The 25,415-nt window shown below is 37.5% G+C and overlaps 1 long non-coding RNA gene and 3 gene segments (V, D, J or C); all 4 read right to left on the reverse strand.

The window, feature by feature from the left end:
• Window positions 1-635: 635 nt before the first annotated feature.
• On the reverse strand, window positions 636-1,121 carry LOC120717903. The segment is given in 2 exon segments: window positions 636-970; window positions 1,047-1,121. Coding segments are annotated over 2 exon segments (378 nt in total).
• A 1,841-nt stretch (window positions 1,122-2,962) lies between these two features.
• LOC120717897 lies at window positions 2,963-3,507 on the reverse strand. The segment is given in 2 exon segments: window positions 2,963-3,349; window positions 3,426-3,507. Coding segments are annotated over 2 exon segments (432 nt in total).
• Window positions 3,508-9,589: 6,082 nt separating this feature from the next.
• Window positions 9,590-24,900, reverse strand: LOC120717898. The segment is given in 2 exon segments: window positions 9,590-9,969; window positions 24,746-24,900. Coding segments are annotated over 2 exon segments (432 nt in total).
• Window positions 22,003-24,508, reverse strand: LOC120717923. The gene is made up of 2 exons (XR_005692300.1): window positions 24,432-24,508; window positions 22,003-22,112 (listed from the first exon to the last, which is right to left on the reverse strand). It is a non-coding gene; the product is annotated as an uncharacterized LOC120717923 (long non-coding RNA).
• Window positions 24,901-25,415: the final 515 nt, after the last annotated feature.

Below are 25,415 nucleotides of genomic sequence, written 5' to 3' on the forward strand. Positions count from 1 at the left end.
TGTGAAGGTGGGCGAGTGACAGAAGAGTTGTCTGTGGAGATGGTAAACTGTCCTCTGAATGACTAAGAGTAGTGGGTGCTATTTCTATCAGAGCAATTACTCTACTCATTTTCCAGCAGCCTGTCTGATCCAAGCAGCATGAATATCACTGCTGAACCTTGAGTATGTACAGGTCAGTCTGTGGGATTGTCCAGGCCTTTTAACCACAGACTCAGACGGAGTCAGGGTTTGACCCTCACTACCTGATAAAAGTAAATAATTATCTTCTTTTTTCAAGCATATAAATTCTTGTCAAGTCATAATGTTAACAAAAGAATACTTTGTCCTTACCAGTCCAATAAACTGACTGGACAGGAAAAAAAAACATAACCCCAGAACTGTTCATTGCAAAAAGTCATGTCTCTCTGTCCAGTCTACAGTGCTGTAAATCCGCCACATAGTCCCAGTGTTATAGTTACATAATACATATGTGTCAGAATTTTAATTTGCTCAACCACTACCTCTATCAAGAATTACAACCCCCTTAGTTGAATTTCTCCCATTTCTTTCCCTTGAATAATAATAATAATCAGTTATCTTAGAGCTCCTCCTCTGGTAGTTTCATGTTATAACTGTTCAGGCATTAAGAGGTTCTTGTTCAGCTCTGTTGATGGTTTGTGTCACTGTGGCTCTCGAGCACAATAATAAACAGCAGAATCTTCAGTCGTCAAGCTGTTCATCTGCAGATACACCTGCTTTCTGCTGTTGTCTCTGGAGATGGTGAAGCGGCCTCTGACTGACTGAGAGTAGTGGATGCTGCTACTATCACTGAGGATCCGAGCAACCCACTCCAGTCCTTTTCCAGCAGCCTGTCTGATCCAAGCAGCATGAATATCACCACTGAACCCTGAGTATGTACAGGTCAGTCTGTGGGAGTCCCCAGGCCTTTTAATCACTGATTCAGACTCAGTCAATGTTTGACCCTCAGTACCTACAGACAAAAACAAAATTAGCTTCTTTATATCAAACATATCCTAATGTTTGCAGAAGAAATGTGCTGTCCTTACCAGCCCAGTAAACTGACACTATCAGAAAAACAAAGGTAAACCCAGGACAGTTCATTGTAAAAGTCATGTCTCTCTGTTCAGTTTATGAAATTCAACCATGTAGTCCCTTTAATATATTTGGCAACACATGTGTAAAAATCTGAATTTGCATAAACTCCTCCTTAAAGAAAAACTTCGTCTCATATAAAGAACTGCACACGACTTATATTAAAATATTTAAGCAAATATGATATATATTTACAAATTATTATTATTATTTGTTACTTAATAAATACAAATTTTCTCTCAAACTTTAGTCACCAATTGATTTATTAACCATGAGTAAAGAAAACCATATAAATTCATTTTTAAATGTGTGCTCCATGTAGTAATACAGTAATTAATAATAGGAATATTATGACTCTTTACTGTTAAAGCTCATGTTGATGGATTTTCTGAAAAAGTGGATTCACAACAACATCAGCTGTTGCTTAAGGAACTAGAGCAGTAAACATTTTCTACAAAACTCCATAAAACAAAACTAAACTCCAACAAAACGAATCTTCAGCATGGTGAATGATGGACATATCAAAATTGGTTTCCCATTTAAAAAACAATAAAAAGGCAGAATAAGGACGGTGGGGTGTTTGCCCACAGACAAGCAAAAACAAGAATACATAATTAGATTATTTGATCTTGACATTATGATGTAGCCTAACACAGAGCTTTGCAAAAATCTCTCTACAACATAAGAAATTATTGAAGCTGTATTTCTGCAAAACTGTCGATGACAGTGAAGATAAAGCAAACCCTTCTCTTGATTAAGTATCACGGTGTCACTGTGACTTTTGAGGACAACAATAAACAGCAGAATCCTCTGATGTCACCTGCAGATACAGCTGCTTTCTGCTGTTTTCTCTGTAGATGGTAAACTGGTGGTGAACTGCTATGGGTAATATTTCTTAAAGCCATTTCCCCCCTTTTTTTTTCTTTAATACACTCTTAAATCATTCTTGGTCTTAGAGCTCCTCCTCTGGTGGCTTCATTCTACAACTGCTCAGCCACTGAGAGGTTATGTTCAGGTCTGCTGATGTTTTGTGTTACTGTGACTCTCTGGCACAGTAATACACAACAGTGTCTTCAGGCTGCATATTCTGTCCATTTAGAGTCACCGTGTTGCTTGAAGTGTCTAAATCAATACTGAATTTATTCTTTAGTGAATCTTTGTAGTAAGAGCCCGCAATACCTTTCACCCCAATCCACTCCAGTCCTTTCCCTGCAGGCTGTCTGATCCAAGCTGTGTACCAGCCAAGAGAATAAGAGACCTGACAGGTGATGGTCAGACACTGACCTGGCTGCACAATCACAGCACTGCAAAAACTCAAAATGTTACCAAGTATATTTGTCTAATTTATAGTGAAAAATATCTCATCACACTTAAAATAAGACACAATCAGCTACAGAGTAACATTTTAGTGAGATATATGAACTTGTTTTTAGACAGTGCATCTTGGATCTGGAGAATTTTCACTTATTCCACTGGCAGATTTTTTTCACTTATTTTAACAAATATCACAAATATCTTATATTAAGTGAAAAACTTAATAGAAATTAAATACCTGTTAAACAAACAATTAGCTTCTTTTTCAAGTGTATAATTTCTTGTCAAGTCATAATGTTTGCAAAAGAATACTTTGTCCTTAACAGCTCAATAAACTGACAGGACAGGAAAAACAAAAATAAACCCAGAAAAGTTCACTCTAAAAGTCATCTCTCTGTGTCCAGTCTACAGTGCTGTAGTCACAGTGTTATAATTACATAATACATATGTATCAGAATTTGAATTTGCTCAACCACTACCTCTATCAAGAATAGCAACCCCCTTATTTGCATTTCTTCCATTTCTTTCAGTTAAATAATAATCAGTTATCTTAGAGCTCCTCCTCTGGTAGTTTCATGTTATAACTGTTCGGACACTGAGAGGTTTTTGTTCAGCTCTGCTGATGGTTTGTGATACTGTGGCTCTTTGGCACAATAATAAACAGCTGAATCCTCAGCCATCAAGCTGTTCATCTGCAGATACACCTGCTTTCTGCTGTTGTCTCTGGAGATGGTGAAGCGGCCTCTGACTGACTCAGTGTAGTAGCTGCCACTACTGTCATCCCAGATGAAAGCGATCCACTCCAGTCCTTTTCCAGCAGCCTGTCTGATCCAAGCACCATTAATATCATCACTGAACCCTGAGTATGTACAGGTCAGTCTGTGTGAGTCTCCAGGCCTTTTAATCACAGATTCAGACTCAGTCAGTGTTTGACCCTCAGTACCTACAGACAAAAACATAATTAGCTTCTTTATATCACACATTTCATAATGTTTGCAGAAGAAATGTGCTGTTCTTACCAGCCCAGTAAACTGACACTATCAGAATAACAAAGGTAAACCCAGGACAGTTCATTGTAAAAGTCATGTCTCTCTGCTCAGTCTACAGTCATGAAAATCTCCCTTTGTTATATTTGGCAACACATGTGTAAAAATCTGAATTTGCATAAACTCCTCCTTAAAGTGAAACACACTTCATCTCATACAAACATCTGAACACCACTTGTATTTAAAAAAAAAATTAAGCAAATCTTATAAAAATAATTATACACAAAAAATTATTATTGTTTTTTTTTACTTAGTAAAGAAAAAGTTTCTTCAAAATTTAATCACCAACCAAAATCTTTTCAGATATTTATAAACATTATACTTATATATTAAAATTATATTATTTGTTTTTGGACCTGACTGTATTTTTGTGATTTTGAAATTAATTCTATTTATTCTGACCTGAATTAATGCTGATAAATGTATTAAAGATGGTGTTTCTTTCACAATGTTGTTGACGTTGAACAGCAATAAATTAATTTATATTAATGTAAACTGCAGAGAGCAAGTTTTCTATGTACTTAGACAACATTTTATCCTCTTGTGTCACTGTGGCTCTTGACCACAATAATAAAGAGAAAAATCCTCAGTTTACTATTTATTCATTATTAAATGTGTGCTCCATAACATAATACAGTAATTAACAATAGGAACATTATGTTTCTTTACTGTTAAAGCTCATGTTGATGGAAGTGGATTCACTACAACATCAGCTGTTGCTTAAAAACAGGAACCAGATCATTAAACATTTTATGAGGCATCCAAAACTTGATAATACAAAACTAAACTCTAATAAAACTAATCCTCAGCATGGTGAATGATGGACATATCAAAAATGGTTTTCCAGTTAAAAAACAATTAAAAGGCAACCAAACACCACTGACAGATTAAGGACGGTGGGGTGTTTGCCCACAGACAAGCAAAAACAAGAATATATAAATAGATTATTTCATCTTGACATTATGATGTAGCAGAACACAGAGCTTTATAAAAATCTCTCTACAGCTTAAAAAACAATTGAAGCTGTATTTCTGTGAAACTGTAGATGAGGGTGAAGGCGAAGCAAACCCTTCTCTTGATAAAGTGTCTCTGTGTCACTGGCAACAATAAATAGCAGAATCCTCTGATGTCATCTGCAGATTCAGCTCCTTTCTGCTGTTTTCTCTGGAGATGGTAAACTGGTGCTGAACTGCTGCTAGTAATATTTGTGTCTAACACTCCCTCTATCAAGAATAGGGACCCCTTAACAACCTTTCCCCCTTTTTTTTCTTAAATATACCTTAAATTCATTATTGGTCTTGGAGCTCCTCCCCTGGTGGCTTCATGTTACAAATGTGCTCATGCACTGAGAGGTTTTTGTTCAGGTCTGTTGATGTTTTCTCTTACTGTCACTCTCTGGCACAGTAATACACAGCAGTGTCTTCAGGCTGCATATTCTGTCCATTTAAAGTTACTGTGTTGCTTGAAGTGTAAAAGTCAATGCTGAATTTGTTCTTCAGTGAATCTTTGTAGTATGAATATCCAGTAACTTTCACCCCAATCCACTCCAGTCCTTTCCCTGCAGGCTGTCTGAACCAAGCTGTCCAATAGCCAAGAGAATAAGAGACCTGACAGGTGATGGTCAGACGCTGACCTGGCTGCACAATCACAGAGGCTGGCTGTGTCAGCTGTGCACACGTGTGGACAAAACATGTTGAATGTAGTAACAGTAAGAATCAGTGTGCAGTGATTATAGTGTTTCTGTGTGAGACTCACAGGATCCAGCAGCAGAGCTCCAGGGAACATGTTGGTGCTAAATATGATCTGATGAGCTTCTCATCTTCTTCTGTGACTGATTGCATGATATCAGACTTTATATCAGCCTGTGAGGAAGTTTGATTTGCATACAGATGGATTCTGATAAATTATGAGAGAAAACAGATCACACTGTGGCATTAAGTAGAAAAGAGTTTCAGCATAATTAATAGAAAATTACTGACGCTCATTTACTGCACTGCTTTCATGCAGCAATGTTCACATTTTGCAGTCAGTTGTTTTCTGTGGGAAAGATCTGAAACCTAACAGCGATTAGCACAAAGTGTCCAACTGGTGAATTTGATGTATTTAACAGCTCCTTTTAGTCCCCTTTATGAACTGGTGAGACAGAATACTTCAGAAGTACTTGTTGTTTAAACAAATGGTAAAAGATTTAATAATGAGTTTGCTCCTATCATCATGCTGATATTTGTCCTGCTCAGCAGCAAATCCAATTAGATATTAAATATGACTCATTTATGTCCCATTTCAGTATTTTCAATGTTTACATTATAACTTAAAAACGTTTTCTAACATTTTTGACAATAAGTTAAACAGAAAATCAAAGACTGTAAAAGCAGCTGCTCACCTTATAATGTGTATTTGTATGTGCATGTTTATGCAAACCATATTCTTCTGCCATTGTGTGTATCTGTCACAGTAACACATAGCACTAAATAACCATCCACTCTTGTTTTTCCTGCAGGGTGTCTGATACATTGCATTCCTGCTTGGCCGAAATTGAAACCGGTTCCTCTACAGGAAAGACTGAGGGCTTCTTGAGGCTTTTTTAACACTGGAGTGGGGGGAATGGACTCCAAAGCCTGACCATTCAAACCTGCTGAACAACCAGAAGAAAAAACAGATCTATGAAAATCAGGAAGAAAATAACAATTTAAACAAATGATCTAATTAAAAAATAATAATTTATGTATCACAACAGTGCAGGCGGACAACTGTCAGCAGGACAACACAGTCTGAACATCATCTTGAAAGTGAAGGTGTGAATGAAGGGTTTCAAATCAAGAGGACAGAAGTCCGCCACCTGGATTTTAGTAGGGAGAAGTATGTGGCTTAAATTTTATTCAAATGCCTAAAAAGAAAATGTGTTGTGGATTTTATTATGATATACATACATGTATACACTAGACATGTAATAATAATTACTCACATAAATTCTGTGCAATCATACATACTCATATATACTATGCGCACTTACAATGAAGTGTTTTATATAGTTAAGTCACTGTGTTAAGCATTTGACCTGCATGTTCAAAACGCACGAACCATATATTTAGGTCAAATACATCTACCATTATATTAATGAAAACGTTTGTGCCACTTGTTATATGAACACATGCTTATCAATGTTTGAAAATGTAATAATTAGGATCAATAAGTAACCTCTGATTGTGTTATGGCCAATGGTGACTAGTCCACACATAGGGTTATTCAGCTTGGCACTGGTAAAGTATGCACATAGGACCCTTTCTCAGCATTCATCTGCGTTTATCTGTACCGTCCCACGTTTTGTCCAGCCCTTTCAATGCCTGTACAGCAAGTAAACCCAGCGCCGCTGGGCATGCACCAGGGATTCAGGTTCTTGCTACTATCTATGCTAACCCTTACTTAGCATAGATAGTAGTTTACATCTGGCATGCGCACCTGACAAAACTGCCAAATTGATTAACTGTTAACTGCTGTTTTGCAGACTTTCGGACTTACTTTGGCCATAAAGCTGACAAAAGGTCTCAATTCAATGATGGATGTATGACTGGTTCTTGAGAAGTTATGGGGTAGGGTCAGAAAGTTATGGATCATAAGTGGAAGATAAAACGAAAAAAAACAAAGGATGAAAGGGTACCCAACGGCAGGAGGGGGGATCACAGACCCCATATAAGATGAGTTTGATATGCACTGGGTAGTTTTTGTCTGCTGTTGTCTGTGTTGTGTTGCTTTCTGATCTGCATGTGCTTACAGTGAACACCCCGGGGGAGTTTCTTGCTCTTGTCAAGTTCCCTGGTTGTATGTGAGTTTCAACTTGCAAATATGAATTTTGACCCAATTTTTCTGCCTCTCAGCTGATTGGTCAATGTCACCTCAATAACAAATGTAACACTCCAATCAGGAAACAAATATGTTTGGCTGTCAGAGGGGTGCTTTACTGACCTAACAATAATAATGTAGTATAGTGCACTTTAAGAGTTCAAGCAAAGGAGAAAAGTGTTATTGTGTGTTATAGTGTCCATCATTTTTGTGCAAGTTATTGCTCACAGTTTGTTTATCTTAAACAAACACAAATATATAAGCGGATCAAAAAAGATTACACTGATGGTGTTCAAAAGAACTCGTATATTAGGGTGAAAAACATCATTTAGAAGAAGGATGAAAATTTTAAGATTATTTACATAGATTTATACATGTCAATTTATTCTTCACAGTCATAAATACGTATAAACATGACAGCTTTGCAAACATATTTTTGCAATAAGGTAGTTTCATTGTGTTTTTAAGTAGATTTATGGAGTATGATTGCTATGTTGTACTTAATTTACGTGACTGTGAAAGGCAGAAAGCAAACTGCAGAGTTTTTTTTACAGAGTTTCTTCCTCTTGTGTCACTGTGACTCTCGAGCACAGTAATAAACAGCTGAATCCTCAGTCGTCAGGCTGTTCATCTGCAGATACACCTGCTTTCTGCTGTTGTCTCTGGAGATGCTAAACCGACCTCTGACTGACTGAGAGTAGAAGCTGCCACTACTGTCACCCCAGATGACAGCAATCCACTCCAGTCCTTTTCCAGCAGCCTGTCTGATCCAAGCAGCATGAATATCACTGCTGAACCCTGAATATGTACAGGTCAGTCTGTGGGAGTCTCCAGTCCTTTTAATCACAGATTCAGACTCAGTCAGTGTTTGACTCTCAGTACCTACAGACAAAAAGAATGATTAGTGACTGTTTTCCGAGTATATCAGTTCAATTTCACAACAATGTTAGTAAAACAACTGCATTTTCCTTACCAGCCCAATAAATTGAAAGGATTAGAAAGGATTAGCCTTCACCTAAGGATTTACATCCCTGATAAGCAGAAGGAGCCTCACTATCTGTTTAATGTCTCCCATTACAATGGCCTCACTGTGTTAACTTTCAACATGCATGTAAAGTAGTGGCAGGAGTGCTCTTAAAGTGAGAAAGTGATATTACTATAACTAATGTGATATAATTAAATATGTAACCTCTCTAATTGTGACGTTGCTGAATTTGATTTTTATATTTTTGGGGGCAGTGTATAAATTGCTGACTGACAGATCAGCTGATCTGTTCTCTGACTTGACTGACCATCGACCCTCTATAACTCTGAGGAACAAACTGAAGATAAGGTTCCAACCTAACCAAATACCCTTTAAAGGAACAATTCAAATAATTAAGGACAATGACTTTAAATTTTATTTCATTTTGTGAAAGGCCCAGGTTGTCATTTCTGTTATGAACCTATTACCTGTTGATAACTAAAGTCACAGTTAACTGAAATTCCTGTGTTTTGATTGTTTTTACACATATCCAGCTTCTCCCCTAACATAGAGTAAGTTGTATTTGGGTTACATACAGTACATGTAATTATGAACAAAGTATCATCAAAATGGTTACTCCTCTGATCCTAGGTGTTTTTCATGCCTTTGCACTTTTAGTGTTTCTTTCAGCGTGTTGTTGATGTCAAAGTGCAGTTTATTTCTCTAAATGTGTTGTGTTTTTTGTGTCTGTGTTTTTGAGTTTTCATATGGCATTGCTTCCTCTTCTGAGAAGGTGGGCCAGTGACAGAAGAGTTGTCTCTGGAGATGTTAAACCGTCCTCTGACTGACTGAGAGCAGTGGCTGCTACTACCATCATAAGCAATTTAAGCAATCCACTAGTCCTTTTCAAGCAGCCTGTCTGATCCAAACATTACTATAATTACTGAACCCTGAGTATGTACAAATCAGTCTGTGGCCTTTTAACTGCTGATTCAAACTGAGTCAGTGTTTGACCCTCAGGACCTGATAAACAAATAATTAGCTTCTTATTTCAAGCATATAAATTCATAATGTTAAAAGAAAGAATACTTTGTCCTTACCAGCCCAATAAACTGAGAGGACAGGAAAAACAAACACAAATCCAGAACTGTCCATTGTAAAAGTCTCTCTGTCCAGTCTACAGTGCTGTAAATCCATCACATAGTCCCAGTTTTCTAATTACATAACCCATACGTATAAGACTATGTATCAGAATTTGCATTTGCGCAACCACTACCTCTATCATTTCTTTCCCTTGAATAATAATAATAATCAGTTATCTTAGAGCTCCTCCTCTGGTAGTTTCATGTTATAACTGTTCAGGCACCGAGAGGTTTTTGTTAAGCTCTGCTGATGGTTTGTGATACTGTGGCTCTTTTGCACAATAATAAACTGCTGAATCCTCAGTCGTCAAGCTGTTCATCTGCAGATACAGCTGCTTTCTGCTGTTGTCTCTGGAGATGGTGAAGCGGCCTCTGAATGACTGAGAGTAGTGGATCTCATTACCATTAGAGTGGATCCAAGCAATCCACTCCAGTCCTTTTCCAGCAGCCTGTCTGACCCAAGCAGCATGAATATCCCAACCGAACCCTGAGTATGTACAGGTCAGTCTGTGGGATTCTCCAGGCCTTTTAATCACTGATTCAGACTCAGTCAATGTTTGAGCCTCAGTACCTACAGACAAAAACAAAATTAGCTTCTTTATTTCAAACATTTCATAATGTTTCAGAAATGTGCTGTCCTTACCAGCCCAGTAAACTGACACTATAAGGAAAACAAACATAAAGGCAGGACAGTTCATTGTAAAAGTCATGTCCCTCTGCTCAGTCTACAGTTGTGTAAATCAACCATGCAGTCTTTGTGTTATATTTGGCAACACTTATGTAAAAATCTGAATTTGCATCAGTTTTTTCTCCTCAAAGAGGAACACATGTCAAGTCACACAATCCTCTGCACATCACTTATATTAGTCAGATAAATCTTATAAATGCACAAATTATATTTATTATTTATGAAAAAATAGATAATAATTTTCTCTCAAAATGTATGAAAATCTCCATAAGTGCTAATTATTAAACACATGTTCTATGAAGATATTAATACTGTGGGAACAATATGACTTGTTACTGCTAAAGTTCATGTTGATGGCATCTCTGAAAAAGTTTCACAAACAACAAGCTGTTGCTTAAAAACCAGCACTAAACCAGGAAACCGTTTTATCAAACATCTGAACCTCCACAAAAAAGTAAAATACATTAAAACTGTCACTCAGCATGAATGACGAATGACATTCAACCTAACATACAAATCCAAACTCTAAAGGCTAAAGTTAAATAAAACCTAAATAAACTCAATCAAAATTTCAAACTCAGATATGTTTAAGATTCAAAACTCAAAATCAGCACAAAATTCTAAGTACAGGACTTCTGCATGGTTTAGGAGTATTGCATTTTTAAAACATTTTTTGTTGTTTGGTTTTGCTGTTTGTTTGTTTTTTTTACAAATGAGTAAAGATTACATTACAGAGCATTTTCTATTATCTCATGGAAGTAAGTGTTGGATGAGTTATTTAGTGTTTAATAAAGTTGATAAAAAGCGTTCTTATCTAAGTGGTCTGGTCTTGTAACCATAAGTGGGGTGACAGCCTCTCTTCTTGTGGCTTCATGTCAGTGTGGAGTTTGTGGCATTTTTGTTAAGGTTTCCTGATTGGTTTTCTCCATGCATCTCTCTCTCTCTCAGCTGCTTTCTGTTGTTTTGTCAGCAGATGGTAAATTGGGTGGTGAATTTTTACTGTTACCCCTGAGCTACAGCCACCCACTGGCACAGATGAGTAAACCATCACAAGGTTTTGGATAAAGTGTAAACTCACAAACCTGTCAAACCTGCATTTGAAACTTTGGCTACCATAGCAGTATATATTTGGGTCTTCTAACTAAAATAGGAAAATAGGAACATAAATAGTGCCTCATTGCCAGACCTGGCCCACGTCTGGTTGGCATACACACTGCCATGACACGGGTCAGTTAGACGTGACAGTTTGATGCCGGATCCAGGGAAGACCTGTTTTCTATGGGCCTGGGCCACATACACCAAACCACAATTGGGCCAGATATGGTATGCCATCTCATAGACAGTGCCATCTACGCCAGGCCTGGCTCATATCTGGTTTACATACACTCTGACATGACACCAGTCAGTCAGAAGTGCCAGCTTGATGCCAGATCCGGGCCAGACCTGTTTTCTATGGGCCTGGGCCACATGAACCAAACCACAATCGAGCCAGATATGGCATGCCATCACATAGACAGTGCCATCTATGCCAGGCCTGGCTCATATCTGGATATCATACGTCTTATCATGCCAGAAGTCAGATAGCAGTGCCGGCTTGATACCAGATCCGGGCCAGACCTCCTTACTATGTGGGTTGTTGGGGTTTTTTTCTCTGTATGTATTATTGTAGGGTCTACCTTACAAAACAAAGCGCCTTGAGGCAACTGTTGTTGTGATTTGGCGCTATATAAATAAAAGAAAATAAAATAAAATTGAATTGAATTGAAATTTATCTTTATTTTTTAAACGAATCTGTTCTTATTTGGCTTGTAAATTGACAAGAAAAGAAAAACAACCATGAACTCATGAGAATTTATCATCAAAGCCATTTTTCTGCCAGTCTTTAGTGGTGCAGCTCAATCTTGTCGTGCCCATTTTTATATTCTGCAGCACATATTCAAAGATGGAAACAGCCTGAGTTTGCATCAGCTTCTCCTCATCATTAATCAGTTTATCAAAAGAAAGTATCAAGCTAACCAAACAAACAGATATACAAGTAATATGTATGTTCAATCATGTTTTACTCAGCAGGGTTTGATCACTCATTAGTAATACAAAGATAATTATTTTAGTTTTTCCTGATTTTACCCCAAAGTAAAATAAAAGAGAATCTGACAAGGATGCCTCCTGGGTTAATGTGTTCTGGGCATGTCCCACCGGGAGGAGGCCCCGGGGCAGACCCGGGACACGCTGGAGAGATTATATCTCTCAGATGGCCTGGGAACGCCTTGGTATTCCCCCGGATAAGCTGGAGGAGGTGGCTGGGGAGAGGGAGCTCTGGGCTTCTCTGCTTAGGCTGCTGCCCCCGCTACCCGGCCCCGGATAAAGCGGAAGAAGGTGGATGGATGAATGGATGGACGGTAAAATAACAAAAAATGTTTTCATTTCTTTATAAATGTATTTATTTCCTAGAAGTTTAACTCACAACCACAGTAAATCTGACAACATTCATCAGTACAAATTAGTGCAGTTGGGTTTTCTGAGCATCCCAGTTGTCATTCCTTCACGTCTTTCCGTGACCTCATGACATCAGCCACTGAAAAAACAAAATGATACTTTTTTGACAGGTTGACCTCCACCTTTCTATTATCTCTACAGATGGTGAACAACTCTTTAGATAACTGAAAAAGTATAGTCTAAATAATGATGAAATATTTTTGATTTTACTGTGTTTGCCATACCTTGTGTTAACTCGGAAAATATATTAAATGTATAAACATATATTTATTTCATGATATATTATTTAACAACAGTGTGCTCATGTAAAAACTACTGGACATTTGTTTTTTATGTGAATCTAAAATCTTGACTATATATCTTGTCTATGTATTCTTCTGAAATTATCCTTAAAAGTTTAGATACATTTTTTCATATTATTTTATTATTATCAGAAAATACTTTTAAAATGGCTTTTATATATTGTAGAATCACAATATATATTATATATATTTGTACACCACTGTGTGTATCTGGCACAGTAATACACAGCAGAGTCCTCTGGCTTTGGGCTGGACAGTCTCAGATACATCATGCTGTTGCTGTTGTCTCTGGTGATTTCTATACGTCCTTCCACACTGCTCGCATACACTGTTTTACTTGCATCATACCATATAACCCCCAGCCATTCTAAAGCTTTTCCTGCAGGCTGTCTTATCCAGTGCATTCCTGCTTGGCCAAAATTTAAACCTGTCCCTCTACAGGAAAGACTGAGGGCTTCCTGAGGATTTTTCAACACTGAAGTGGAGGGAATGGACTCCATAGCCTGACCATTCAGACCTGCCAAAAAACATGAAAATTATAAATAAAGAAAGATCAGTAATGTGAGAAACAAATTCAAGTACATGTGAGTAATTTCCACCTGCTGTATTATAAATTCTAGTGACTCACAAGGCAGACAGAGCACTGTCAGCAGAGCAGACAAACTGAGCAACATCTTGAAAGAGAAGGTGTGAAGCAAGTACTTTGAGAGCCAGTCATTAAAAGAACCTGAGTATCCTGTGTATATTTCAATAGGGAGGGGCTAAACTATCTGGGTGACATAAAATTCAAATGCATCTCAAAATAAAAACATTGCATTTAATTCACTCTTTTACTTCTGCATTAGTTTTTCTTCCAAACATGGACTCCCTTGTTGATGGGAATAGTTTTTTAGCAGTAAAAGACATCGTACTCACTCTTTTTCTGGGTATTGTTTTCCAGGAAACTCTTGCCCAGAGATGCATGTTTCTAATCTCATCTGAATCTCCTCCTACCAACCTACTGACTATTTATGGTTGTAATAATTATTGTCTCTTTAACATTTTCATTTCTCTCTTGACTTTTTACTCACCCCACCTGATCACAACAGATTGATGCCCTCCGTGAGCCTGGGTGTCCTGGAGGTTTCATTCAACTAAAGGAAGTTTGACTCTCTCCCTACTGTACTTTCAGTCAACTTAGATTTCTCTTGAAAACATTATTTGGTATTTATTTTACAACATTAAGTGCACAGAAAATAATTGAAAACTTTTATTCACAAGACATATGATGGCTCTTGCAACAAAAGGGTTTTTTCATGATCAATATTTTATTGTATTGTAATATTTTTTAATTAAATTTATTTCTCCTTTTTCTTCTAGTTTGGCCACTCTCCTCTTTGGCCCTACCTTTCAGTGGGTTGCTCTGGCTCCAGGGCTCTATGCTTCAGATTTGACTTTCCCAATCTGCAGTGCTCTTTTTATAATGTTCATCACCTCTTGGTTTCTCTTTTTCATCCTTTCCAGTTATTACAGATAATGGCACCTCTTGAATCAAGCTTTCCAGGAGGTCCTTTTTCTTTTTTTTCTCCACTGTCATGGTTTTTCTTTGTAATATTGTTAGGACTTTACCTTACAATATAAAGTATGATTAGATGATATTTGCTTTAAAGTAATAATATATGAATAAAAATGGATTTAATGGAATGTCAAAGAAATTAGAATAAAAGATTTCATGCTGCCGATTGCTAACTCATGAATCATTTCAATCTATTTTGCAGACAATTAAATTAACTATTTAAATCATTACAACTGGAATTAAAACTCCATCCATCCATCTATCTATTCTGTATTAGCCGATTCATCATTGTGAATGGCTGATAGATGGACTTTACAACGAATGGCCTGAACTGTCTGTTTCACGTATCATTCAAATGAATCTAAAAACAAAATATGTTGCATCAAATTGTATGCTTTTGTTTTTTAGAGTTGTTTAGCAATGGTTTTATTCCCTTAGATTCACTTTCTATGGGAGATGGTCTTTTGTAACTTCTAAACTATGAGCTGAAACATTTGAGTTCCTTCTCTGTTTTCCAGTAATGTGGTACAGATATTAGCAGTGCTATTTTCCTGGTTAGGGAGAGCTATGCTAGATGAACACAGCTGTAAAACCTGCAGTGTTACAGTGATCAGAGGGTGCTTGCTTGAGTGTTGACATATTTTTTCATACTGATTTTTTTATCATTAGTTTTCACAGTTGTGTGTCTAGAAGTACATTATTTTAAATATGCACTCAGACGTAGAAGAACATGTATCATATTCTGAATAATCTCTTCAGCAGTAAGTGAAATATAAATGGTCAGGAGAATGAGCAGCCATTCTGATGATTATGATTATATGGATTACATATATGATGATATATGTGCTCATCTGCATATTTCAATTACTGATTAATTTAAACTTATTCATGCTCTCTGTTTAAATGCTTAAATACTTTTTTCATATTGATTTTCTTTATGAATCACCTTCAAAAACAAATGTTTTATAAATATTCTCACTCATGTCATGTCTTCTTAAAAATGTTATAATATTTGTAGTCATCTACTGCCCCCTACAGGTTGTTATGAAAATATATAGCTGAAGGTTTTTGTAAAGCTTCTCTCATATCAGAAACCACTGTGTGTTTGTCGCACAGTAATACACAGCAGAGGCCTCTGGCTTTAGAGTGGACAGTCTCAGATATGTCATGCTGTTGCTGTTGTCTCTGGTGATTTCTATACGTCCTTGCACACTGGCAATATATTCAGTTCTACTTGAGTCACTCCAAATAGTTCCAAACCATTCTAGGCCTTTTCCTGCAGGTTGTCTGATCCAGTGCATGCCATAGCTGCCAAAATTGAAACCAGATCCTCTACAGGAAAGACTGAGAGTTTCATGAGGATTTTTCAACACTGGAGTGGAGGGAATGGACTCCATAGCCTGACCATTCAGACCTGCCAAAGTACCAGAAGTATAAACAGTTAAAAAATAATTTAATAAAATCATGAAAAAATCACTTAGTGTATTATAGCATAAAGGGACTCACAGGGCAGACAGAGCACTGTCATCAGAACAGACAGTCTCAGCATCATCTTGAAAGTGAAGGAAGTGCTTCAGATAGTTAGTGAGAGGACATAAGTGTGGTATCCCTATTTTATTAGGGAGGAGCAAACATATCTCAAATATATTCAAATATTATTCAGAAGGATGTTTTAACTGCAAGTCTCTGCAACACTTTTAAATTTGTTTCCTTAATTGTTCATTATGTCAAACAGTTGCCACTCACAGCAGCTACATGTTAGTGTGACACCAGCTGTTTCTTTACACATGAGAATAAGCATGACGTCCATTTCAGTTTGCCATCAACCTGCAAGACTTTTATTTTCTATAATCACTATTTTATGACTTTTCTTGACAGAATGTTGTACAATTATAGAATAAAGTGCATGACTTCTCTCCAGCTTGTCCATCATTCTCCTCTCTGTCATCTTTCTCCATGTACATTTCGTCAGGTGTCTCTTGCTCCAGGGCTGCATATTTGTGATCCAGCCCTACCAACCCACTAAATGTTTGGCTTCTTCTTTTTTCTCTGTGCTTTTTGCTCACCCCACTCAGTCATGGCAGAGAGCTGTCGTCTCTGAATGTGGTTCTGCTGAATGTTTCGTCCTGTCAAAGGAAAGGAAAAAGTTGGCCATCAAACCAAGTTGACTACGTGTCTTTCAGATGCTGATCCAGGCGTGCATTGCACCACGTCTGGATCATCAACTGAAAGTTTTACTGCTACAATCATCTTTGCTGTTTCAGCAGAGTCCAGTTTGGGATTCTTTTAGTGTCATGTTCTCTTATGAAGAAGTATGTGAAACACCTTTTTTAAGTCACATTTCAAATCTATATTATATTCACCACAGAAGACCCACATGAGCAGCACATCAACAGCCTTCATCAATGCAACATACACAGTAGCCTAGTGTAAGTGGAGTTTGATTCAGTTTGTAACAGTTTCAAGGAAAGTGTTTGGAAAAAGACATAAGATGTAACTTTTTGATTGTTCAACCCTGCTATTGTCTCTTGAGATGCTAAACTTGTGTTTAAAAAAGCATGTTGTAAATACTTCAAATGTCTTTGGTTTTACTTGTTGTTTTAAAGTCCTTTTCTCTGGAATACAAAGGAAAAAGTAAAATATTTGCATTAACTTCTCTATCTCACAGTTTACATACATTATTCTTTTTTTCATAATATTTCTATTATCATAAAATCATTTTAGATTTTTTTTAAATATGCTTTCACATATATCACAGGAGTTATTGTGACAGTGAGTTGAACATCATATTTTTGATCATCTACTGCCCCCTGTATAGCAAAACTGAAGCTGTATAGCTGAAGGTTTTTGTAAAGCCTCTCTCATTACTTAAACCACTGTGTGTCTGGCACAGTAATACACAGCAGAGTCCTCTGGCTTTAAGTTGGAAAGGCTCAGATATGTCATGCTGTTGCTGTTGTCTCTGGTGATTTCTATACGTCCTCTCAAACTGCTTGCATAACTGTTGCTGCTGGAAGATGAGAAGCCAATCCCTATCCATTCCAGTCCTTTTCCTGGTTGTTGTCTTATCCAGGGCATACCACAGCAAGTAAATGTGAAACCAGATGCCCTGCAGAAGAGACTGAGAGTCTCCCCAGGCTGTTTCACTACAGGACTGGAAGGAATGGACTCCATACTCTGACCTGTAACACCTGCGGAGATGAATACAGATAAAAATGTGATAAAGAGATCTTCAAAATGTTCTGGTATTGCTGACTGACCATCATTGTTTCCTGGTAAATGATGAAACAATAAGAAGCAGAAGAACTCACAGGGAAGTGAAAAAGCAACCAGCAGCAGAGTGAGTGTCTGTGTCATTGTGAGTCTAGAGATTCTTCACTGCTGCTCTGATGATCAACACAAAGTTTAAGACAAGTCAGCAGCACAGAAGTACACTGCACACAGTGAAGATTTGCATCAGGATATTATGTAGAGCAGACCTTCCCAAAGTGTGGGGCCCGCCCCCTAGGGGGGGCGCAGAGCCATTGCAGGGGATCGTGGTATGAAAAGGGGGGGGAGACGCTTGGACACTGCTAGCACAGGGCTCCCACACAAACGCAAAGCAGGAGATGAAGCATAGCTGCATATTTTTCCAAACCAACTTCATTCTAAGCCAAAGACTAGAAAATATGGTGAAGCATATCTTCGCTTTGGTTTCACCTGCACAAGTGCCAAGGTAGGTCTCCCCTGCATAATTGATTTTCCCTTTGTCGGGAGCACGCGCTGGGCTGTTCAAATCACGGACAAACAGTATCCCACATTCTTGCTTTGCAGTTCACAAACACTTCTCATAATGACTAACTACTCCTGATATTTTGGAGATGTTAGCTCTTTATACAGTTACAGTGGGATACAAATATTATCAGGCTGATCCTGCCACAATTTGTTCCCCCTGTCCAAATCACGGACTAACAGTATCCCACAGCTGTTTATGTTTTTAAACCCATTTTGAACAGAGAGGCTGGAGCCATAGCCCCGTCCCTGGGGGACGGGGCTATGGCTCCCCACACTCCCTAGCAGATCGTTACATGGAGAAACCTTTGGAATACAAGCATGCTGATCCACACAGGGTGTTCACAGACGCGGACTACACCTTTCTTGGCTGCTGCCTCAAAGCACATTGTGCACTGTCTATCTTGCGTGCAATATCGTTTATTATTTAGTTTCTACTGTTATCTACTGCTAGCTAGTTTATTGTGATGGTGCTGTTTTTTTTATTATGTTGCTCTTTGTTGTTTGCTTTCTCTTCTGTTTTTTTTTCTCCATACAGGTGATCCAGGTGTTTTGTTTGTTTTTCTTTTCTTCCCCCCCTTCTTACCGTCTCTTCTCCCCTCTGGTTTTCTTTCTCTCCCTCTCTTTCTTTCATTCTTTCTCCCTGTCCTATCCCCCAGTCATGTCTGTCCCGTTTGTAGCAACCGAAAATAAAATAAATTCATAATTATAATAAAGGTCAATCAAATGGACCAATATGGCAAGGCCATGATGATCCACTTGGTAAAATAAATCCGCTTGGCATTTTTCTTGGCCTTAAGACAACAATTCTGATGGCTAAAGATCCAAACGGGACACAAAAAAAAAAGAAGAAAAAAAAAAAGAATCAAACATTAGATTATGTTTTTTAGACTACATGAGATGTTGAGTGTTTTATGTTTAAGTATGAACAAAGTAAATCAAAATGGATTCTATTCATTACAACCAAAATGAATAAATGAATAATGATAAACTTAATGGAGATCAGGGCAGTTCTATTGTTTATCATGTTGAGTTGGAGATCATTTCTGTGAATGTAAATTGCAAATTTTAAATGCTGTGTTTTGTACCGCGTTACTTCTTCTTGTGTCCCTGTGGCTCTCGAGCACAATAATAAACAACAGAATCTTCCTGCTGTCAAGTTGTTTGTCTGCCAATGCACCTGATTTCCGTTGTTGTCTCTTTAAATGATAAATCAGCCTTTGACTGATTGAGAGTAGGTGACATGGAAACTTTTACTGCGGATCCAAACAATCCACTCCAGTCCTGTGTGATCCAGTCACAATTACCTCTGAAGCCTGAGTATGTACAGGTAGATCTGTGGGATTCTCCAGACCTTTTAATCATTAAATTTAAGCTCATTAGTTCTTATTTATTTATATATTAAGTAAAAACTTATGTTACTTAGAGATTTGAATTGATGTCTACTTCTCAACAAAACCTACTGCTGAAAAAATAGAACATATATATTTACAGGATTTTTGTAGTGATGATTTTAGCAGCTTAATAGCTCTTTTATAGAGGAAGCTATTTGCGCTGCACTAGTTACTAGTTTGTGCACATGGACAAAAACTTGTGTTGTGCTGATCACTGTCTTTTAGCTGTATATCATCACATTTTGCACCCACTCAAATACACATAACGTCTTTATAGTTATCATTGCAAGCTCTGTTAAAAGTGTTAGAGCGCCTCCTCTGGTTGTTTGATGGAACTTCTCAGCCACCTTCCACTCAGCCAGTGAAAAGTGTTCCTTCCACTCTTGAGGAAATGATTCTGGGGCCAGCACCCAACCCATACCTTCCTTGTATTTTATGTTTGTATTACTATGGTGTGAAGCTTTGCTGATCACTAAACTTAATCACTGCCAGTGAATCATAATTCAAAAGAATAACTCACCAGAGCAAATTGAAGCTATGAATTAGTTTTATGCACATGCCACTGAGCTCACATCTTACACCTAGTGGATAAATGACAGTGTTGCAGCTTGTCTCATTACCTGTTGTGTGTTTTGTGTGTTTCAAGTGTAATGTGCTGAAGATGCCAGATAACATGCTCCAATGCTGCATCTTGTTGGAGAACTGTGCGTGAAACACACAAACACACAAGTGAACACAGCAGCTGAACATCTGTATTTTCATGTTAACTCTTTCTGTTTTCTCATATCTGTTTCTCTCCATCTGTGTAGGGATGGTGTGAAGGTGTGTGGTTTTGTCACTCCTGCTCCTCCACCCAACAGCTGCACTCCCAAATAAGTTTCTCTGCTGTTTTTTTAGCGCTTTACAGGTATCTGTCCTTTGTCTGCAGATGTCAGTGTAAATTCTTTTAATCAGCCTCCTTTAATGGTTCCTCATTTCATTCAGTTTCACCGCTTTACTCATGTTTTTACACTACTGTCCTCACGCACAGTGACAACACATGCTCTTACTCTGTGTTTTATTCCTGTAGATAAAACACAAGATGAAGACAGGCTATACATCAAGAAACCACCAAATGCATTCATGCTGTATCTTAAGGGGAAAAAATCAAAGCTGAATTGAACATTACTGGGAGTGCAGCTGTAAATGCAGTCATGGGAATGAGAGTAAGTGTGTAACTGCATATATTTATGCATTTAATGTTTCATGGCCATGTTTGTGCATGCATACTGCAGTTATGTGTAGTAGGACTTTAACTGTGTATTTATATGTGCTGACAGTGTGTTGTTGTGATCTTCTGTCCACAGTAGAAGTTGCTCTCAAAGGATGAACGGAGCAAATATTTTGATAAGGCCGAAACAGAAAGAAGGCATCACGCCAATGAAAACCCAGAGTGGTCCTCTAAATAAAACTACATATGTCCAAAGTGCCAACATGCAGTTCATGCATGTGCCCATCACTGCAAGCTCAGGAGCCCTCCTCTCAACATCACAATCTACAACTAAATCACACGAGCCCAACGTCTCCATTCACATCCTCGTCCTTGGCCTCGTCTTCAGCACCCATTCAGCTCCAGAAGACCTTGAAGACCTGCTGCCACTCCTGTAAGAAGTTGACCCTGTCACTTACAAACAGTCTCAGCAGCCCTCCTCTGCATGCAGACCACGGTCATCAACTAAATCCACTTCATCTGCCCTTACAGTTACATTCTTTGAAGACCCAAAAGAGTCCATCTGTTTTCCTGACATTCAATAAGACATGTGGTCACTTTTTGACCACCCATTCACCACAGACTGGTTTGCTCTGCTCTCCTCATTCAGACATGTGTACTGCTCAGGCACTAAATGTAACAAGTCCTGCTTCTATGGAGGATTGCCGTCCATACAAATTGCTGCCACATACCGGTAGTTGTAATACATAATATATAGATATATAAACTTAATATAAATCCTGTACATAAATAAGCTAGGCAAAAAATAATTTGATTTGAATTAATATGTTAATGCTAACTCTGAATGTGTATTGTTGATAGTTACACTCATCTTATGGAGAAGCCTTTTTGTATGTTTCCTGTATATATTTGATCTTTATAAAAATAAGCACAGTTTCTGAATTACTAAAGTAAACCGTCTTTAAGCTTCTTTGTGACTCACTGAGTTTTTAAATGAGAGAATGCTTGAAGTGTCTGAGTCAATGCTGAACTTTTTCTTCAGTGAGTCTTCATAGTGAGAGCTCTCACTACTTTTCCTCCCTTTACCTGCAGGCTGACTGATCAGCTGTCCAGGAACTGACAGGTGATGGTCAGACATTAATCTTCAGTTCATTTCTAAAAAGCTTAAAGCAAATTCGGACTTGGTTGGATGTGGTGAGTTTTTTACAGTGTTTCTTCCTCTTGTGTCACTGTGGCTCTCGAGCACAATAATAAACAGCTGAATCCTCAGTCGTCAAGCTGCTCATCTGTAGATACACCTGCTTTCTGTTGTCGTCTCTGGAGATGGTAAATCTGCCTCTGAATGACTGAGAGACTGAGAGTAGTGGCTATAGCTGCTGCCACCACTGATGTAAGCAATCCATTCCAGTCCTTTTCCAGCAGCCTGTCTGATCCAAGCAGTTTCATAATTACCACTGAACCCTGAGTATGTACAGGTCAGTCTGTGGGAGTCTCCAGGCCTTTTAACCACTGATTCAGACTCAGTCAGTGTTAGACTCTCAGTACCTGCAGACAAACAAGAATAATTCATGATCATTTTCCAAGCTTATCATTTCACTTTCATAACAATGTTATTAAAACAACTGCACTTTCCTTACCAGCCCAATAAATTGAAAGCATGGGAAAAACAACCATGAATTCAGGATGATTCATTGTCAAGGCCACTTGTCTCTGTTTCAAGTACAGTGGTGGTTAATCGTGTATTCCCTGTCTTATGTTCTGCATCATGTCTTCAAACATGTTAGAGATCATAGTTTGCATCAGCTCCTCCTCAAAGACAAACACACACCCTCTCCTTTAAGTTAGCACATTACATTTTTAATTATTCAGGCCAACCTTCTGAATGCAATAAAAATAATATGTATTGACTTTTTTCCTCAGGTCACCCATTCATACAATTTTTAATATGTTGACTCAAAGAGGAAAGGAAAGTCTTGAAATCAGGGATCTCTTCTGAGAGTGTGTCTTAGACAGCGTTAATTTTGCATCAAACACAGAAAACCCAGTTAAAGCAGTTATTTTTTTTGATTGCCTTTATGTGGCTACGTCTCCTTAACATATTAAAAAAGAATATATTAAATAAAACCACATTATCTTATTTTTTATTTGTTTTTTATATATAACTTTATAACTCTTTCACTATTGTTGCCTAATAAAATACATAGACATGGACTTGTCGCTGTTTAAGATTCCTTAAAAATGCACTTTTCCTTTGTTTGATAACAGTCAAATATGACACAGAAAAGAACACAACACATTTTCAGATTACATATGTGTATTTTGAGGACCTTTTCTGAAATGCCAATGAAACATACTGTAAAAGAATGCAAATAAATTTATAGCTCTGAATATGCAAGATTAAACCAGTGTGCTTGTTCTTGGTTCAGTGGGTTCCACTTGTCATTTCAGTTTCAAAGTGCATCTGCTGTCTTCATTTCCAGCTGCATACTTATATTATTGGACTCTGCTAAAGTTTTTTTTTTTTAAGAATAAAAAAAAATTAGCTCCTGAGCTTTAGGTGGTTTTGGCTCACAGGGATTACTAACAAACACTGAGCTCATTAACAGAAAAGGTTAGCAATTGTTTAATATTGTTTTTTAAGGTTTAATTGCTTAATATGGGCACCGACGACTGTCATCTAAAACATAACATAATTTTGGTATGTAGAATTTCTGGACTCTTTAATGCTCAGTTACCATTATACTCTCACTGTTTAATATTTCTACTTTAAATGATTATATTAAATCTTGCTACCGGTTCAGAATTCTCTTTAAAGTGACTGGTTTGACTGACAGGCTGGCTGACAGCTATCTGCAAGGCCTCACTGAGTCACTGAACCACTCATCTGTGTTTGTTCTGTTTGTTGAATTTTTAATTAAATTAATTGACAGTGGCTTGCTGTGTAGTACAGCCCACCAAAGAAGTTTAGGCCTCAGTTGTACATTGGGTACATTGTCCAGCACTAATGAGCAGATATATGTCTGCATGTGGGAGATGTATTCATTCATTCATGTATTTCTTTTACACTTCTGTCAACACGCCACACCAGTTGGTGGCGGTAATGCACAATTTTGCTGTTTGCCACCAATAAACAATTTAGAGAGGAAGAAAAAGTACTATGACGTAATCCAGTCAGTGAGATGATGGGAGAAAAAAACACAAATGTGGCACTCTTACTGTACATCTCTCTCTCTCTCTCACACACACACACACACACACAGAGAGAGAGAGAGAGAGAGAGAGAAGTACAAATGAAAGGAAATATTATTTAAAAAAACAAATATAGTGTTGGAAAAATCTTTTCAATTCCGACATGGCAGATGAAAACATTTACATTTAAACATCTACAAAAAACTATTTATTGCAAAACTATACAAAACCAACTTCATTGTTGTTTTGAGTGTGAGTCAATTAAATGCATTTTTCTTTAATTTGGGGGGAAAAAAACTAAAATCAGTGTTTGACTTAGTTTGATGGGTTTTTGTACAGCGTTTCTTCCTCTTGTGTCACTGTGGCTCTGTGGCACAATAATAAACAGCTGAATCCTCAGTTGCCAAGCTGTTCATCTGCAGATATACCTGCTTTCTGCTGTTGTCTCTGGAGATGGTGAAGCGGCCTCTGACTGACTGAGAGTAGTAGATTTCATTACTATCATGGCGGATCCAAGCAACCCACTCTGGTACTTTTCCAGCAGCCTGTCTGATCCAAGCACCATTAATATCACTGCTGAACCCTGAGTATGTACAGGTCAGTCTGTGTGAGTCTCCAGGCCTTTTAATCACTGGTTCAGACTGAGTCAGTGTTTGACCCTCAGTACCTACAGACAAAAACATAATTAGCTTCTTTATATCAAACATATCTTAATGTTTGCAGAGAAATGTGCTGTCCTTACCAGCCCAGTAAACTGACACTATCAGAAAAACAAAGGTAAACTCATGACAGTTCATTGTATTAGTCATGTCTCTCTGCTCAGTCTACAGTCATGAAAATCTCCCATGTAGTGCCTTTGTTATATTTGGCAACACATGCGTAAAAATCTGAATTTGCATAAACTCCTCCTTAAAGAAAAACTTTGTCTCATATAAAGAACTGCACACGACTTATATTAAAATATTTAAGCAAATATTATATATATTTACAAATGATTATTATTATTTGTTACTTAATAAATATTAATTTTCTCTCAAAATTTAGTCACCAATTGATTTATGATACATGGGCAAAAAACTCCATATATATTCATTATTAAATGTGTGCTCCATAATGTAATACAGTCATTAATCACAGGAATATTATGACTCTTTACTGTTAAAGCTAATTTTGATTGAAGTTCTGAAAAAGTGGATTCACTACAACATCAGCTGCTGCTTAAAAAAAGGAACCAGATCAGTAACATTTTATGAGGCATCCAAAACTCCATAAAACAAAATACCTCCAATAAAACTAATCCTCAGCATGGTGAATGATGGACATATCAAAAATGGTTTACCATTTAAAAAGATTTTTTTTAAAAACACCACATACTGAATATTGAACGATGGGTGTTTGCCAAAAGACAAGCA

The sequence above is a fragment of the Simochromis diagramma genome, unplaced genomic scaffold (assembly GCF_900408965.1).
Source record: "Simochromis diagramma unplaced genomic scaffold, fSimDia1.1 OVJJ01000510.1, whole genome shotgun sequence".
NCBI classification, from domain to species: domain Eukaryota; kingdom Metazoa; phylum Chordata; class Actinopteri; order Cichliformes; family Cichlidae; genus Simochromis; species Simochromis diagramma.